General features: G+C 39.8%; 1 protein-coding gene across 9 annotated transcripts in view; it reads right to left on the bottom strand.

Moving 5' to 3' along the window:
- Positions 1-437: 437 nt before the first annotated feature.
- Positions 438-17,169, bottom strand: part of RESF1 (retroelement silencing factor 1) — a 33,644-nt gene continuing 16,912 nt past the window's right edge. For 6 of the 9 annotated variants that reach the window (XM_003906182.4, XM_009180484.3, XM_021922164.2 and 3 more), the window contains 3 exons: positions 7,286-12,362; positions 5,914-5,997; positions 438-1,160 (listed from right to left, as the gene is read on the bottom strand). In XM_003906182.4, the coding sequence (XP_003906231.3) occupies positions 1,003-1,160; positions 5,914-5,997; positions 7,286-12,284 (5,241 nt within the window). In that variant the 5' untranslated portion in view covers positions 12,285-12,362 and the 3' untranslated portion in view covers positions 438-1,002. Of the gene's footprint in view, positions 1,161-5,913; positions 6,053-7,285; positions 12,363-16,123; positions 16,256-17,169 lie in introns of all 9 variants that reach the window. The other 3 variants (XM_021922163.2, XR_002515600.2, XM_021922166.2) reach the window with 3 other exon arrangements.

The raw sequence follows: 17,169 nt of genomic DNA, 5'->3' as shown, positions 1-17,169 counted from the left end.
GTTCTCACGTGAATGCAATCTAAAAATATATACTGTCACAGCTGCTGTGGCATTTAAGCTTTTTTTTTTTTTTTTTTTTTTGAGGAGTCTCATTCTGTCGCCCAGGCTGGAGTGTGGTGGTGCAATTTTGGCTCACCGCAAGTTCTGCCTCCCAGGTTCATGCCATTCTTCTGCCTCAGCCTCCTGAATAGCGGGGACTACAGGCGCCTGCCACCACGCCCGACTAATTTTTTGTATTTTCAGTAGAGACGGGGTTTCACTGTGTTAGCCAGGATGGTCTGGATCTCCTGACCTTGTGATCCGCCTGCCTCGGCCTCCTAAAGTGCTGGGATTACAGGCGTGAGCCACCTCGCATTTCAGCTTTTGAAAGCACTTTCCAAAATGCGTCCTTTTAAAGGTAGGAAACTAAAAAGAAACTGAGCTGTGAGGGTTTCAAATTAGTTTTTTAAAAAATAAATGTTTATTTCAAGTATGAAAAGTAATGTTTAAACGTTGTCCCAAAATTGTGTTCAGTTTCACAAGTATAAAATAAGACTTCCGAAAAACAGTTTACAATTAGTTATAAAACACTTAAGAATATATTTTGACATTCACATCACAGTGGGTATTTTTGAAAAATAAGTTTTGCTAATATAGCTTAAAAACCAAAACATATTTACAGTCCCATTTAAATAAACAAGTCCTTAACTGAGGAACAGTCCTCCCTCAGGATGGGTAGAATTTCAAATTGATTTGTATAAGCACTCCTTTTAAAATAATGGTAAACCTGGCTCAATAAAATAGAAATTCAAATACCTTATGGTTTCCTTGGTGAATACCATCCATTTCTTACACATGGCTACCCAAAGTTCTCAAGCCTTTTCAATTAAGCACTTTCAATGAAATACAAAGAAAATGGGAACCAAACTCTGAGAAATCTTTATCATGGCATTTCTCATTAGCAAAATATTTTGAACAGAAAAGGAAATTTCTCAGTGACAATTACAAAACCACATCTTATAATTATTTCACAGGACTGCTACCAAGGCTTCTGCTTCTCTTCTCCAGGTACATCTGTCTGTAGGTTTGAAACATTTCTTTCGAATCTCTTACTGGGTTTTGTAGCATCTCAAATCCATCTGCACTGAAGCTTCTCTTTGCGAGTCTTGAATTAACATTATCTAAGGGAAATAAAAATTTTACTTACTTTATTTCTCTTAATGTTAGCTGTGATCAATATATAATCAAAATTCAGAAGGAAAATACATATTGGTGGGATAAAAAATTAAGGCAAGGAGTTAAGCAAAAGTACCACAGCTCTTCACCTACAGAATTGTAAGTTACATATACATGACATCTCGTCTTTCTTTTGAGGGCTGTTTTCTACTCCTACCTCCTTGCCCCATCTTCATTGCCCTGGGCTATTCTGTTCTACCTTACTCTTGGCTCAATAAAATGTATCATTGCATATCATTAATATGAATCATTAATATGAATGTGACTTTTTAAATGGCTATCTAAACTAGCAATACAAAGAGTACAAATACGAGTCAGTCCCAAACAGTACATGAAAAGGATAGGTTTCATATTTTGGTCTCACCATGCATTAGATATTCTAAAACATGTCTATAGTTTCCTGTTTCTTTAGATCATTTCAATGTTACATTAGCTTCAGTGTCCTTTTTTCATAATGACCCATCACATCTATTGAAAATATGTTGAGGCTGGATGTGGTGGTTCATGCCTCTAATCCCAGGACTCTGGGAGGCCAAGGAAGGCAGATCACATGAAGCCAGTTCGAGACTAGCCTGGCCAATATTGCAAAACCCTTTTTTTCTAAAAATACAAAAATTAGCTGGGCAGAGGTTGCAGTGAGCCGATATCACAACACTGCACTCCAGCCTGGGCGACACAGCGAGACTGTCTCAAAAAACAAACAAAACAAAACAAAACAAAAAAAGCTGAAAATATACGTAATGCATGTAACCTACTGAATATCATAGCCTAGCCTACCATAAACACACTCAGACCACTTATATCAGCCTACAATTGGGCAAAATCTAACACAAAGCCCATTTTGAAAAAAAAAAAAAAAAAAAAAAAAAAAAAAAAAAAAAAAAAAAAAAAGTTCAATGTCCCGTGATTTATTTAATACTATAGTGAAATGAAAATTAATAATGAATAGCGAAAATGAAAACCAGAATTGCTGTATGGGTATGCGAAATACACTTTCTCCTGAATGTGTATCACTTTCATACCATCATAGTCAAGAAATCCTAAGTCAAATCACTGTAAGTCAGGGACTATCTGTACATTTCATTCCTGCTGCAGCTATTTCCTTCTGAATAATGGGGTCCTGTTTTGTCTTTTTCTATCTGTGTGAGTGGAATATTCTGTCCTGTTAGTTCTTTACAACTGCTGCAAAGTCTTCCACTTTCTTGTTTGTTTTCTTTCAGAATTAGTAACACTAGTAACATTAGAGGCCCAAGATGGGTCTCTTAAGTTGCTTTCCAAGAAATTCTTGTCATTTCCTCTTTATCTCTTTACTCTAACTTAGGACTTCAAGTCTGCTGCAACCTTTGCTACCGAATTTAGACATCTGTTTCTCCTGTGGGGTTTTTTTTTTTTTTTTTTTGAGACAGTGTCTTGCCTCTGTTGCCCAGGCTGTAGTGCAGTGCTGCATCAGAGCTTATTGCAGTTTCAACTCCTGGACTCCGGTGATCCTCCTTCTTCAGTCTGCCAAGCAGATGGGACCACAGGTGCACACCACTACACCAGGCTAATTTTTAAAAAAGTTATTTGGAGAGACGGGGACTCCTGATGTTGCCCAAGCTGGTCTCAAACTCCTGGGCTCAAGTCATCCTCCGGCCTTGGCTTCCCAAGTGCTGGGATGACCCCCATGGGCCCCACACCAGGTCAGATGTATGTTTCTTTATAGCAGTTTGGGAGTTCGTGGCATTTTTCTCAGTTCATAGTTGGTTCACTGTTCTCCAGCCTCTTCGTCTAAGGTGTATAATTCACTATTTCCCAGAGATCCCTTCTCCAGAACCAGCTTCCTTCATCCCTAATACACATTTTAAAAATGCCCATGAGGCCAGGCGCAGTGGCTTATGCCTGTAATCCCAGCACTTTGGCAGGCCGAGGCCGGTGGATCACCTGAAGTTGGAGTTCAAGATCGGCCCCAACAACATGTGAAACTCTGTCTCTACTAAAAATACAAAAATCAGCCAGGTGTGGTGGTTCACGCTACTCAGGAGGCTGAGGCCGAGGCAGGAGAATCACCTGAACCCAGGAACCGGAGGTTGCAGTGAGCTGAGATTGCACCACTGCACTCCAGCCTAGGCGACACAGCGAGACTCTATCTAAAAAATAAAAAATAAATAAGTAAATAAAAATGCCCATGTAGCAGCACCTGAGATTTTTTTCTTCTCCCTTAGGTCTCACCTATTTGTGTCTTGTCATGCTATGACAGAGCTATATGACTTGTCTCCTGGATTGTCTCACCCAGCCTTGCCTTAGTGTACTCGTGACTTGGCTTGTATTTTCTTTTCATCATGATTTTGAGTATTTCAGCCTTACATTCACCATGCATTGCTCATCCTGCTGTGCTGTCTGCACATGTCATTCAACTCATGCTTATCTCTGAGCATCTCTGGTCAATCTGTGTATCTGTCTTTTGAGTGTTTTCAGCTTCAGATTCCAAACATGCCTCTCGCTTTCTCTTTGAGATAATAATCATGCCTCTCCTGTTTCCAAGCTTTTTTCTTACTCCAATCTTCGTGCCCATTTGTATCTTTCTCATTTTTGGCTTTCTGTCTTCCAACCCGAGAGGGGTATTGTTTCCCACTCTCAGGCCTCTCACTGCTCTTCATTCCCTCCTCTTTAGTTATTTGTCCTGTCCTGATTAAGAGTGCATTTCTTCGTTGATGCAAGTTTTTTCCCATATGCATGTTTCCATGCTGACTTTTTTTTTTTGAGATGGAGTTTCGCTCTGTCGCCCAGGATGGAGTGCAGTGGTGCGATCTTAGCTCACTGGAACCTCTGCCTCCCGGGTTCAAGTGATTCTCCTGTCTCAGCCTCCTGAATAGCTGGGATTACAGGTGTGTCCGAACTCCCGACCTCATGCGATCTGCCTGCCTCAGCCTCTCAAAGTGCTGGGATTACAGGCATGAGCCACCTTGCCCAGCCTCTACTCAACTTTTACATGCCTGCTTCTGTGTATCTGTTTGAAGCTCTCTTCACAACCTTTGGCAATTCCTTTTATAAAATGTGCTGCTGCTTATTGTTTCTCTTGGTGAGATTCTGCTGCTCTCCATTTCTGAGGCTCTGAACCTCTCTTTGCCTATTTTTTTGAGACGGAGTCTCGCTCTGTCGCCCAGGCTGGAGTGCAGTGGCGACATTTCGGCTCACTGCAAGCTCCGCCTGCTGGGTTCACGCCATGCTCTTGCCTCAGCCTCCCAAATAACTGGGACTGCAGGCACCTGCCACCACGCTAGGCTGGATTTTTGTATTTTTAGTAGAGATGGGGTTTTACTATGTTAGCCAGGATGGTCTCGATCTCCTAACCTCATGATTCGCCTGCCTCGGCCTCCCAAAAGTGCTGGGATTACAGGCGTGAGCCACCACGCCTGGCCTCCTCTTTGCCTGTGTAATGAACCAAAACTAAGACAAAACTCTTGAGCTCTAGCTTTTAGTTCTCAAAGTCAAACCCTAAAAACAAGGTACTAATTAAATCATATACTCAACTGGACGCAGAGGCTCATGCCTGTAATCCCAGCATTTTGGGAGGCTGAGGTGGGTGGATTACCGAGTTCAGGAGTTTGAGACCAGCCTGGCCAACACAGTAAAAGAAACGCAGTCTCTACAGTTGTTATACTGTATTGCTTTTTAAGTATCTATTTTTATGGTTGTATTAATTTTTTTTCCCAAATATTTTTGATCCACAATTGTTTGAATCCACAGATATAGAACACACAGATGTGGAGGGCTGACTATACCTCACCCACAATTAATGGACTTTGAAGAGAGGGGACCAGATTCAAGTCCCTATTCAGTAACTAGCAATGAAACTTAAGTCAGATGATGTAACCTCTCATCTATAAAATGGAAATACCCTTGCCTAAATTGTATTGACGATAAATCAAATTAACATGTAAATAATTGAATCCAGGGTCTGGCAAACTAAGTCAAGCCTGCTGCCTATTTTGGTAGATAAAGTTTAATTAGAGGCCAGGCACGGTGGCTCATGTTTGTAATCCCAGCACTTTGGGAGGCCGAGGCAGGTGGACTACCTGATGTCAGGCTGAGACCAGCCTGGCCAACGTGGTGAAACCCCACCTCTATTAAAAATACAAAAATTAGCTGGGCATGGTGGTATGCACCTGCAGTCCCAGCTACTTGGGAAGCTGAGGGAGGAGAATCGCTTGAATCTGGGTGCAGTGAACCAAGATCACGCCACTGCACTCCAGCCTGGGTGACAGAGGGAGACTCTGTCTCAAAATAATAAATAAATAAATAAATAAATAAATAAATAAATAAATAAATAGTTAATCAGAACACAGCTGAAACTCATCTACATATTATCTGCAGCTATTTCCTTGAAACAACAGAGTCAGGGCAGACACCTTATGACCCAGAAAACCTAAAGTATTTGCTGTTTGGTCCTGTTAACAGGTAAAATATGCAAACCTCTTAGCTAACTCATTGTAATAAGAATTATTTTCCTGTTAAAAGAAAATAAATCTCAGCTTTTCATTCCACAGCATGACAACACAAAAAAGTGTCCTCCTACCACTCAAACACAAACACTGAATGACTGAACAAAAAAAAATGGATAAAATCATACTTTACAATCGTATCATAACTATAATCCAACTTCCATATATCACATAGGGAGATAAGTAGAATCAAGATTTAAAAAGATGATGACTTTACCTTTCTCTTGGCTGTCTTTCTGTGTTCCTTTCTTTGTAGCAACACATTTTAACCAGTCTTCTTTTGTACTTTTTATTCCTGAAACTATTTAAATATTCATTTTCAGAACTCTAGATATTGCTAATCATCTCCTTTAGTACTAAAACAAAGGAAAATCATGTAAGCTGAAAATAGATTTTGGAAGGCACTAGATACAACCATATATAACACAACCCAAAATAAAGGACTGGAAAAATGATTTCTCCTATTTGAAATGCTTATCTCAAAATTAAAAATGAGTTTATCTTTACTATGTAATTATGTTCCCCTCACATGGGCTGAACAGGTTAATACATCTCAAGATATTAAAGGACACGAGATAGAAAGTTACACTGCCCCGACCCACTTCCAATGTTCCGATTATATCCACAACTCAAGTTCTAAGGATCCAAATGAAAGGACCTACTGAAATCACCAATTTTTTTTACAAATGAATATATCCCTATCTCCTTTTCCAGGAAAATGTATCCTGTTTATGCTACTGTTTTATGAACCCCAAAAATATAGTCAGAAAAGCAGAGCAAAGGCTCCAGTTTCCATTCAAATCCTTCAATTTCCCAATCTGAGTTTCTCAGCACAATGCTTTATATATAATATCCACTACTTCTAAATGTTCCCTTAGTACCACAAATAACTAGTTACCAATTTTCTCCTTCCTTCCTGCACTACGTTGAGAAGTCTACCATTAAGCTACCTAATATTCGTAACTGCCAGCTTGGCTTTACAGATTTTAAAAAAATTCGAACACTGGACAATACTGCTTTCATGGTTCTTCTATCTTATGAGTAGCCTAGATGTTACCATTTTAACTATAGTGATAACGCAGTCATCAACTGTTTCAAAGAGGACAATTAGTTGACCCATTTCCAAATAACAAAAAGACTTCAGTATTAATCATTATTTATCCTCTAACATTCAGAAGAAAATTTCAGGTTCACAGGGCTTTCAAATTACAAGTCCAAAGGAGAATTTACAAAACCAAGACTCTTAACATTATCAGCTACTTGACACTTTTCTGACATGCCCACAAGGAATGTGGAATGTTTTTCACAGTACAGCCTTCTTGGCACTAACTGAAATATTTCTATCTGGCAAGTTTCATATAGCTTGTCATGACTACCAATTTTCTACAATTTACAGTAAGGTGGCAATAAACATAAAACAAATATTGCCCAATGAAACACCGGTTTACCAGGCTAAACAAATACTAGGTAGCGGCATAACACATTGAAGTCTTTCCCAGCAGCCCAGACAGCATGAGAGGTGCTAGCCCAAATATTGACCTACGACTCTTTACAATGTTGTAGACACCACCAAGAAAATCATACTGGACCTTGCACAGTGGCTTGCTCCTTCCTGGGATGAGGCTTTACATCCTTCCGTTCCTCCACAGAGTTTGTACTCTTTAGTAAGATATCTGGACATAATTTAAACTCCAGCATGTTTGATTTTTCTGTGTCACCTCTCACAGGTAAAGGGGTCTTATGTTTATTTTCCTGTCTCTTCTCTTTATCTTTATGAAGCTTCCTGGGTGAACTTTCTAATTTGGTGAGACAAATGCTCTCACGTTCCGTGCATTTAAACGCAACTCTATTCAGATATAATTTATTTTGATCTTTTACTTGGGGAGGCATTTGGCTGAATTGAGCTTCATTGCTTATATTGGTTAATTTCTTGTCTAATTTAGTCTTATCAATCCATATTTTGTCAGGCTGCTTCCCACTAACTTTTTCTTTAACATTTCTTAGAATGTTGTATGTTTTAGACTCCTGAGAATGGTGGATTGTGAGGTTTTTACCATGGCTTGTCAAGCCATTTAATGATTCTTTAGAGGTCTGTACACCGCTGCTGTGTTTCTCATTTGATTTCCCACAACTTCCGACCTGCACAGCAAGTTTACTTGGTCTCATATGTTCGGAATCACATGGTACATTTTTCAAACAGATTTTCTTCGATGCTTTATTACTCATAGCTTCTTTATGCTTCTGCCTTTGTAAATACTCCTTAGGAGTTAGAATTCTACCAAATTTAGATGAACTCGCTTTCGTGTCTACAGACTTAGTATTTGATACTATCTTTTCTTTAACAATGGCTCTTTCGTTTGGGTTTGACAAAGAGTCACCTAATTTGAATGTAGCTCCCACACTTCCTTTCTGTTCTTGTTTATCATGTTTCTTCTTCTTTACTTCCGTATCTAATACATTCCCTTGGTCTAACTTCCGTTTTTGTTTGAAGCTAACTGATTTGAATTTCAATTTTATCTTTTCTGGTGATGACGACTGTCCCAAAGAACTATGCTTCTTATATAGATCTTTATTTGGCAAAAAAGTTGTTTTTGCTTTTAATGGACGTGAGTTCTGTGTTATATGTTTCTTCTGTCGGGTTTCTTGAGAAGCTTGTTCATAAGATGCTGTCATTTTATTACTAGAGTGAAAGGTTACCTCGTGAAACCTCAGTTTTTTTCTTTTGTGATTTTGCAAGGGATCTAGTTTATCACATTTAGATGAAAACTCACCAGCAGTTAATTCTTGTTCCGTCCTTGGCAAGCTTTTATGTTTTGTTTTGGATGTCTCTTTTCTATTGTTGTCTTGTAGTTCAGGAAAATGACTTTTCCCATCTGGAGAAGTTGGAGGAGTCTCTGGATTATTTACAAGGCTCTTAAATTGAACAACAGTGACATCTCTATCAGAGGTTCTCTCTCCTTGTTTACAACTGTTGGTCTCCAAAGAACACTGCTCTTTTTGTTTCTCTTCCTCTGAAGTTGAGTTCTTGATGGAATTACACTGACACTGGGGTACTCCTTCGTAAACCATGGAGAGCCATCCCAACGCACAACAGTGGATATCGTCTTTCTCTGAGTCCAGTACCACAGAATCACGACTTTCTCCTCCTGCAGGTGCCTGGGTAACTACTTCTGTGATGGGCTCATCTTTCTGAGGTTCTGTCAAGTCGTCTACTACACAGGGTTGATCATCCTGTTCAGGAAATATTTCTTTCATTTGCTCTGAGCTTAATACTGTAATTTGTATTTGATCTGCTGGGTCTTTGGAGTCAGAACTGGTTTTATCAGCAGTTTGATCTTCTGAGGTCTGGTATGCAGTCTGCTGGCCCACAGACCTTTCACGTGTATTCACAGCCTCAATGCCATAAGGAAACTCTTTTAAAAGTTCTGACAGCTGGTCGTGTAGGTATAAGATAGGTGCCTTATCATTGTGAATTTCATTTCTTGCAGGATCTTGGGGAGTATAATTGCTGGATGCATCTATTTCCGGAGGGTAAATATCCTCCTGAATAGCAGCCAACGAGCATGTATCATTAGCTGTGCTTTTTTCAGTGGCATGCTCCACACTACTTTTCTCTAGAATTCCTCTGTTTGTTTCAAGATCGTTACAAGATGACTCTAAGGGTGGCTCTAACTTTGACTGATCACATATTTTATGTGAAACATCTGTGCACTGTACAGGTTTATCTTTTTGAAAACCAAAGTCTTTATTTTCAGCTGTATTATCTAATTGTTTTTCTGGTTCTCTGCTGCCATTCCCTTGCTGATTGGGTACAGAAGGTTTCTGTGGCTCAACCATTTTCAAAGGAAGAGAGCTGAATATCTTTGCTATTTGGGAATTGTAAGAGGTATCACCTTCAACCAGAGAACAAATATTGTCAATCTGTAATATATCACTACTCACAACAGTACTATTCCTTGATTCCTGTGAGGTCTGCTGATCGTTCATAGAATGGATAGCTGACTCTAATTTGTTATGCTTCCCTTGATTGACATTAGGTGTAACTTCTGAATTACCATTTGTTGACTCATTCTGCTTTTCCTTCTGAGTTAGTGGAAAAATCTTGGTTGATGTTGCTGTACTTGCTACTGGTCCACTAACGTCGACTTTCAAAGCAGCAGCTGCCTTTGCGTTTTCTGCCAATTGATTTTGTAGACTACAGACACTACCTTCTTTAATAACGGGATACACTGTTTCAGGTAATGCTGCAGGTGTTATTCCTTTGACAGACAATGTTTTGACCTCTGACAGAACTAACGGTGACACTACAGCAATCTGAAGTTCTGTTCCCTTTGTTATATTTATACCTGAAGACTCATAATTGTGCACTACCATCGATAAAGCTGTCTGCTGTGAGGGATTACTTATTTTATTCTGAGAATTTGAATTTCCCACAACCGAACAAGGACTCTTAACGTGGATGTTAGTAGGTTTTGAAATTCCAACTACTGTTGTATTTGTTCTGAGTTTATCACACTGCTTTTCTTTTGTAGTTTCTGAAGGTTGCTTTTTCCACAGGGAAAGACAGGTTGCTAGCACTTCCATGGAACAGCTGTCACTTTTAGCAGGCATTCCTTTTGTTGAGAATTCTTGTCCACTGCAAAAAGAGTTGTCCAAAACCTTGCCACTTACATTAGAAGTACTTGGAGTTTCCATGGTCTTCAAATTCAGTTGGTTACCAGTCATTTGGGTATTTGGATTCATTTCACAACTGTCTAGTTTAGAATCCTGAATAGTTTGATTAGCATCTTTTAATACTGTCTTCTGAGTCTTATGTGCCTGTGAAAGCAAAGCGAGAAGTAGCATATTTTCATTTTGAATTTTTGATTTATATTCCTCAGTGGATATGGACTTAGGAACAGAAATTGTTTCACAAACTGCTGGTGAATTCTGCTCAACTTTGGTAACATTTTCTGATGAAAGCCGAGTATTCAATACTGCCTGGGTCATCTCAACAGTTGATGTCTTCGAAGTGAGAACTTTCACATCATGAGACGGGTCTGGCATTGGCCGCTTTTCAGTATAGACAGGATTTGGTAAAACAGAATCAACTTGGTTAAACCTTCTGCAATTGACTTCCTGAATGTCAGAATTCATCATACATTGAGTCTTATTTGTTTCTGTAGATTCCACTACTGTTGGTGGTTGTCTCTCTGCATTCTCTGGCATTACTGGAGTTACCTGGGGTCCAGACTGGATTTTGGTAGTTTGTTTTAGAGACAATTGAGAATTCTGAGCTGGTTTACTGTAAGAAGTATTAGTCATTTTAATACAACCTGCTGCCATCAAAAGATCTTTATTGATTTTAATTTTCCTTGCAAGTTCTGAAAACTTCTGTTTTATTTCTACTAATGTTTTAATATCCCTTACTAGCTTTTCTTTTGTGACATTTGTGTCCAGTACTTGATTTGAAGTTGGATTACAAGAATCCGTTATTTTCTCTTCATTAGTTTGAGCAAGAGTCTCAATACCATCCACAGAAGATCTAATGGGATCATTAACAGGTTGTTTGCTGCTGGTATTTACTTTCAAGTTAGTGAAATTTCCAATTGTGCTGACATTTTCATTAGGGTTTTGCCACTGCTGTTGAAAGCTGGTCCTTATTTCAGATGAGAGCATTTCTCGACTCTGAGGAACTTCCATAGACAAGTGTTTAGTAACATGCTGAGTACTTTGCAAAGGCTGGCTTATGTACCTACAGTTGTAAGGAGGAGGAGGAGGTCTTTTGTCAGTTTGCGTGGCATACTGCTGTGATGGTACAGCTGCAGTCTGCTTTGATGGTAAAGTTAGTACAGAATTTGGAAGCTGACTGTTTTTAACTTGTAATGATGTACGTGGCATAAAGTTTTGTTTTTGAATGGTAGAATCTTGTAAAAAGCTTTGTGGTGAGTAACGGTACAGCTTTGGAGGTGGTCTGTAATCTGGATAAGTCAGTCCCTTAGATATACACTGTTGTGTCCAATCAACCTGTTGCTCTGAAAAAGACTGGTTTAGTCCCTGATTTCCTTGGTAAGCTACAGGAAGTCGTGTAGGATTAGAAGGGATCATTTGCATTTGCATAGAATAGGTATCTGATGTTACCAGTTGACTCTGTAGTGCAGGCATATTGGGTGCATTAGTTCCAAAATCAGTTTGATGAGATACAGTTGCCCCTATATGAGAATGCACAGGATTCCTCATTGGTGAGTTCAACCATACATTTTGTGTAACTCCTGACGACATCTGCAAATTGTGAGTTAGTTGTTTGGGTCCGTTAACATTTGCATATGTTATTCTTTCTACTGAAGTGTGTGAGGCCACAACTGTCCCGTTATGCATATCAGAAACAGAGATTTCTTGAGGATAATTTTGGATATTCAGCAGTGGCTGTGAAATTGGATTTGAATTACTGGGATACATGCATGCTTCTTGATTACTTCCAGGATAGCTGAAAGAACTTTGAGGTGTTGCGGTAATTTGGTTTATCAAAGACTGATGCAAAAAAGGTGGCTGGCTTTTAGGATACAGTGGTGGTAATGTAGCACTCTTTGGTTTTTCATTCCAATTCATTGTCGGTTTGATATAGTAGCAGTGTATTACAAGTCAGTTATAAGTCAGTTACAAGTCAGTTGTTTGTATGTCAGGAATCTGTAAGAAATAAAGATATTTTATTAAAATGCTGTTTTGCCTAGATAGAATATCTAAGAAAATTAGTAACTGACTGTCCATCCTAATTACTGAATCTTCAGAGCAGCCTCATCTTTAATTTGGGAAGTGGTAGAGCAATAGATACAACAATAAATAAGGCAAGTGTCAATGAAATTTCTAAAGTGTTTAACAGAAATTCATTCCACAAAATAACAGCTAGCTTTCTGTTACATTTAAATGCCAATCACCTTCTGTTTTTAATTTTTTTAAAAAAATTTTTATTTCTTTTTTTTTGAGATGGAGTCTCACTGTCGCCCAGGCTGGAGTGCAGTGGCGCAATCTTGGCTCACTGCAAGCTCCGCCTCCCGGGTTCACGTCATTCTCCTGCCTCAGCCTCCCCAGCAGCTGGGACAACAGGTGCACACCGCCACGCCTGGCTAATTTTTTGTATTTTTAGTAGAGACGGGGTTTCACCATGTTGTTAGCCAGGATGGTCTCGATCTCCTGACCTTGTGATCCACCCACCTCGGCCTCCCAAGGTGCTGGGATTACAGGCGTGAGCCGCCACGCCCGGTCTGTTTTTACTTATTTTTAACAGACTCTCTTCTAAGTAATCCATGCTAACTGTATTTTTTTAAAAAGCTAAGATGACAGTAAGAATGAGAATTTTTTAAAAAATTCAAACATATGGCTAAAAAACATTCTCACTGTTCATTCGCAAAGTCTAAACTCCTCAGGGCTATTCAAGGTTACTTTAATGAACTCAGTCAATTTCCGGCATAAGGACGGGTGCTGCGGTTCATGCCTGTAATCCTAGCACTTTGGGAGGCAGAGGCAGGTGGATTGCCTAAGGTCAACAGTTTGAGACTAGTCTGGCTAACATGCCAAACCCCATCTTTATTAAAAATACAAAAAATTAGCTGGGTGTGGTGGTGCACACCTGTAATCCCAGCTACTCAGGAGGCTGATGCACAAGAATCACTTGAACCTGGGAGGTGGAGGATGCAGTAAGCTGAGATCATACCACTGCACTCTAGCCGGGGTGACAGAGTGAAGATTCTGTTTCAAAAAAAAAAAGGAAAAGAAAATTTCTGGCACAAGCAAACACTAATTCATAAATATCTTGTTATTCATAATGAACTCTGTTTGCACACACCTGAGTCTATGCTACTGAGGTGGCTTAAAGTGGGGGCCCCTAGATACCATCAGGATAGAGCTGAGAGTCACCAGGAATACCAAGTATTAGAGGGTTGGAACTTTTAGTTCTAACCACTGACCTCCATAAAGCTGGTGGGGGGAGCTGGAGATTGCACTCTATAAAAACTCTCAACTGGGTGTGGTGGCTCATGCCTGTAATCCCAGCAGTCCGTGAAGTTGAGGCAGGAGGATCTCCTGAGCCCAGGAGTTCAAGATCAGCCTGGGAAACATAGTGAAACCCTGTCTCTACTGAAAATTTAAAAATTAAAAAAAAAAAAAAAAAAATAGCCCGTCATGGTAGTGCATGCCCATAGTCCCAGCCACCCACTCAAAACAGAAGGCAGTATGGGAGGATCATCTGATCCTGGGGGTCGAGGCTGCAGTAAGCCATGGTAGCACCACTCCACTCCAGCCTGGGTGACAGAGTAAGACTGTTTTTTTAAAAAACAAAACAAAACTCTTGAACATTGAGATTTGATGAACCCAGCTTCTGGGTTGGTGAACAGAACACACTGAAGTGCTGGGAAGGCAGTGACCTCAGAGAAAGCATACCTTATTTGCTTTATAGCCAGTTGGTCAGAAGTACGAGCCTGGACTTGTGACTGGCTTCAAGTGGGGGCAGTCTTGTAGGACTGAGCCCTTTAATTTGTGGGTTCTGATGGTAATGTCAGGTAGACAGTGTCAGAATTGAATCGAATCACAAACCACCCAGTTGGTATGTGGAAAGAACTGGTCAGTTGGGAAAAAATTCCCACACATCTAGTGTCAGAAACATTGTGGGGCCGGGTGTGGTGGCTCATGCCTATAATCCCAGCTACTCGGGAGGCTGCGGCAGGAGAATTGCTTGAACCTGGGAGGCTGCAGTGAGCCGAGATTGCGCCACTGCACTCCAGCCTGGTGACACAGCGAGAGCCCATCTAAAAAAAATCAAATCCCTACATAATTAAAAAATTATAAAGGATAGAAATTTCTTTTGAAGTAGGTGAAGCAATTAAATAGTAACATAGAAGATGCCACTATCACTCCTATTAATCATTTTACTGGAGATCCCAGCTGCTATAAAGAAAAAAATATTAGGAAGTATAAGAAGCAGAGAGGAAAACACAAAACTGAGTATCAGATATTATATAGAAAATCCAAAACTATGTAGAGATTTTTTTTTTGTTTTACTGTTTATTACAATCCCTGAAAATAAGGTCAATATGTAGGAATATTATCAGCAGTAATTTTTAGAAATACCATAAAAAAACAAATACTTCAAAAATGAAGGATGTGTCACATCTCTAACAAACAGCTGAGTGTAAAGATATGCCATGTTCAAGTTTTTGAAGGCAGCATTAAAGATGCCAATGATCTCAAAATTTAGGTCAAGCGCAGTGGCTCTTGCCTATAATCCCAGCACTTTGGGAGGCAGAGCTGGGCGACTGTTTGAGGTCAGGAGTTCAAGACCAGCCTGAACAACATGGTGAAACCCTGTCTCTACCAAAAATACAAAAAAAAATTAGCCAGGTGTGCACATCTGTTGTACCCGCTACTTGGGAGGCTGAGGTGGGAGGATTACTTGAGCCCAGGAGGTGGAGGTTGCAGTGAGCTGAGATTGCACCATTTGCACTCCAGCCTGGGAAACAGAATGAGATCTTGTCTCAAAAAAAAAAAAAAGAAAAAGAAAAAGTAATAAAGAGTCAATGCAATTCCAATAATCCCACTGGATTTTTTGGTGTAAATTTATAAGCTTGATTATAAACTTTCCATAGAAATGCAAAACAAGCATGAATAGTGAAGACATATATACACTTTCATATATACAGACACTTGTTTTATGACAAAGTTAGGAAAAAGTTCTTTTCAATACATGAAGCTAGGTCAATTGGTTATCTATATGCCACAAATGAAAATAAGCCTTATCCAATTATACACCCAGAGACATACACAAACAAATCAATCCCAGGTAGATTATCGTTTTAAAGTTTCCAGAAACAGGCTGGGCATGGTGGCTCACGCCTGTAAATCCCAGCACTTTGGGAGGCCGAGGCAGGCAGATCACCTGAGGTCAGAAGTTTGAGACCAATCTGACCAACGTGGTGAAGCCCCGTCTCTACTAAAAACGCAAAAATCAGCTGGGCATGGTGGCACATGCCTGTAATCCCAGCTATTCATGAGGCTGAGGCAGGATAATCGCTTGAACCAGGGAGGCGGAGGTTGCAGTGAGCCAAGGTCGCAGTGAGTTGAGGTCGCACCACCGCACTCAAGCCTGGGCAACAAAAGCGAAACTCCATCTCAAAAATAGAAGAGAATATCTTTATGCCCTCGGGATAGGGGAAGGTTTGTAAAACAGGACACAATGAACAATAAGAAAAAAGGTCCATAAAATGGACTGCATCAAAATTAATCACCCCTGTTTATCAAAAAACACCATTAAGGAAGTGAAAAAGTAAAGTCACTCTCTAGAAGAGTACACTTACAATACATACCAAAGAGCTCATATCCAGCCTGTATAGGGAATTACGTAAAAAGAAAAATGTAGACAACTCAATAAAAAATAAGCATGAAGCTTAATTAAATACCATGTGATAGACACTACAGTTGATCCTTGAATGTGGCTTTGAAGTGCGTGGGTCCACTTATATGTGGATTTTCTTTTGTCTCTGCCACCCTGGAGACAGCAACACCAACCCCTTCTCTTCCTCCTCCTCTGCCTAGTCAAGATAAATGTGATGAGGATAAAGACCTTTATGATGATCCATTTCCACTTAATGAATAGTAAATATATCCTCCTCTTCCTTATGATTTTCGTTTTTTTTTTTTTTTTTTTTTTTTTTTTGAGATGAGTCTCGCTCTGCTGCCTAGGCTGGAGTGCAGTGACATGATCTCGGCTCACTGCAACCTCTGCCTCCTAGGTTCAAGCAATTCTCCTGCCTCAGCCTCCCGAGTAGCTGGGATTACAGGGTCCCGTCACCATGCCAGGCTAATTTTTGTATTTTTAGTCAAGACAGGGTTTCACCATGCTGGCCAGGCTGGTCTCGAACTCCCGACCTTGTGATCCACCCACCTTGGGATTACAGGCGTGAGCTGTAAAGTGCTGGGATTACAGGCGTGAGCCACTGCACCCGACCCCTTATGATTTTCTTAATAAAATTTCCTTTTCTCGAGCTTATTCTAAGACTACGGCATATAATACATGTAACATACAAAATGTGCGTTTATCAACTATTTATGTTATTGGTAAGGCTTCCACTAAACAGCAGGCTATTAGTGATTAAGTTTTGGTGGAGTCAAATGTGGTCATTTGACTGCACAAAGGTCAGTTATCCTAATTCCTATGTTATTCAAGGGTCAACTATATTTAAATGGCAAAATTTTTGGTTAAGTGCTAAATTCATTATTAATATCAGAAATGTAAATGAAAACCATAAGGTGGTAATACTATACTCTCACAATGGCTAGAATTTTTCAACTCTCAATACCAAATGTTGGCAAGAAAGTGGAACAAATGGAACTCTCATACAATGGTGACAGGAGTATATAATGACCCTTAAATTGACCAACACTTTGGAAAGATGTATGGCATCATCTACCAAGGGTTAATAAACGCAAGCCCTGAGACCTAGAA

Source organism: Papio anubis, chromosome 9 (genome assembly GCF_008728515.1).
Source record: "Papio anubis isolate 15944 chromosome 9, Panubis1.0, whole genome shotgun sequence".
NCBI classification, from domain to species: domain Eukaryota; kingdom Metazoa; phylum Chordata; class Mammalia; order Primates; family Cercopithecidae; genus Papio; species Papio anubis.
This window is presented reverse-complemented; position numbering and strand designations above follow the sequence as displayed.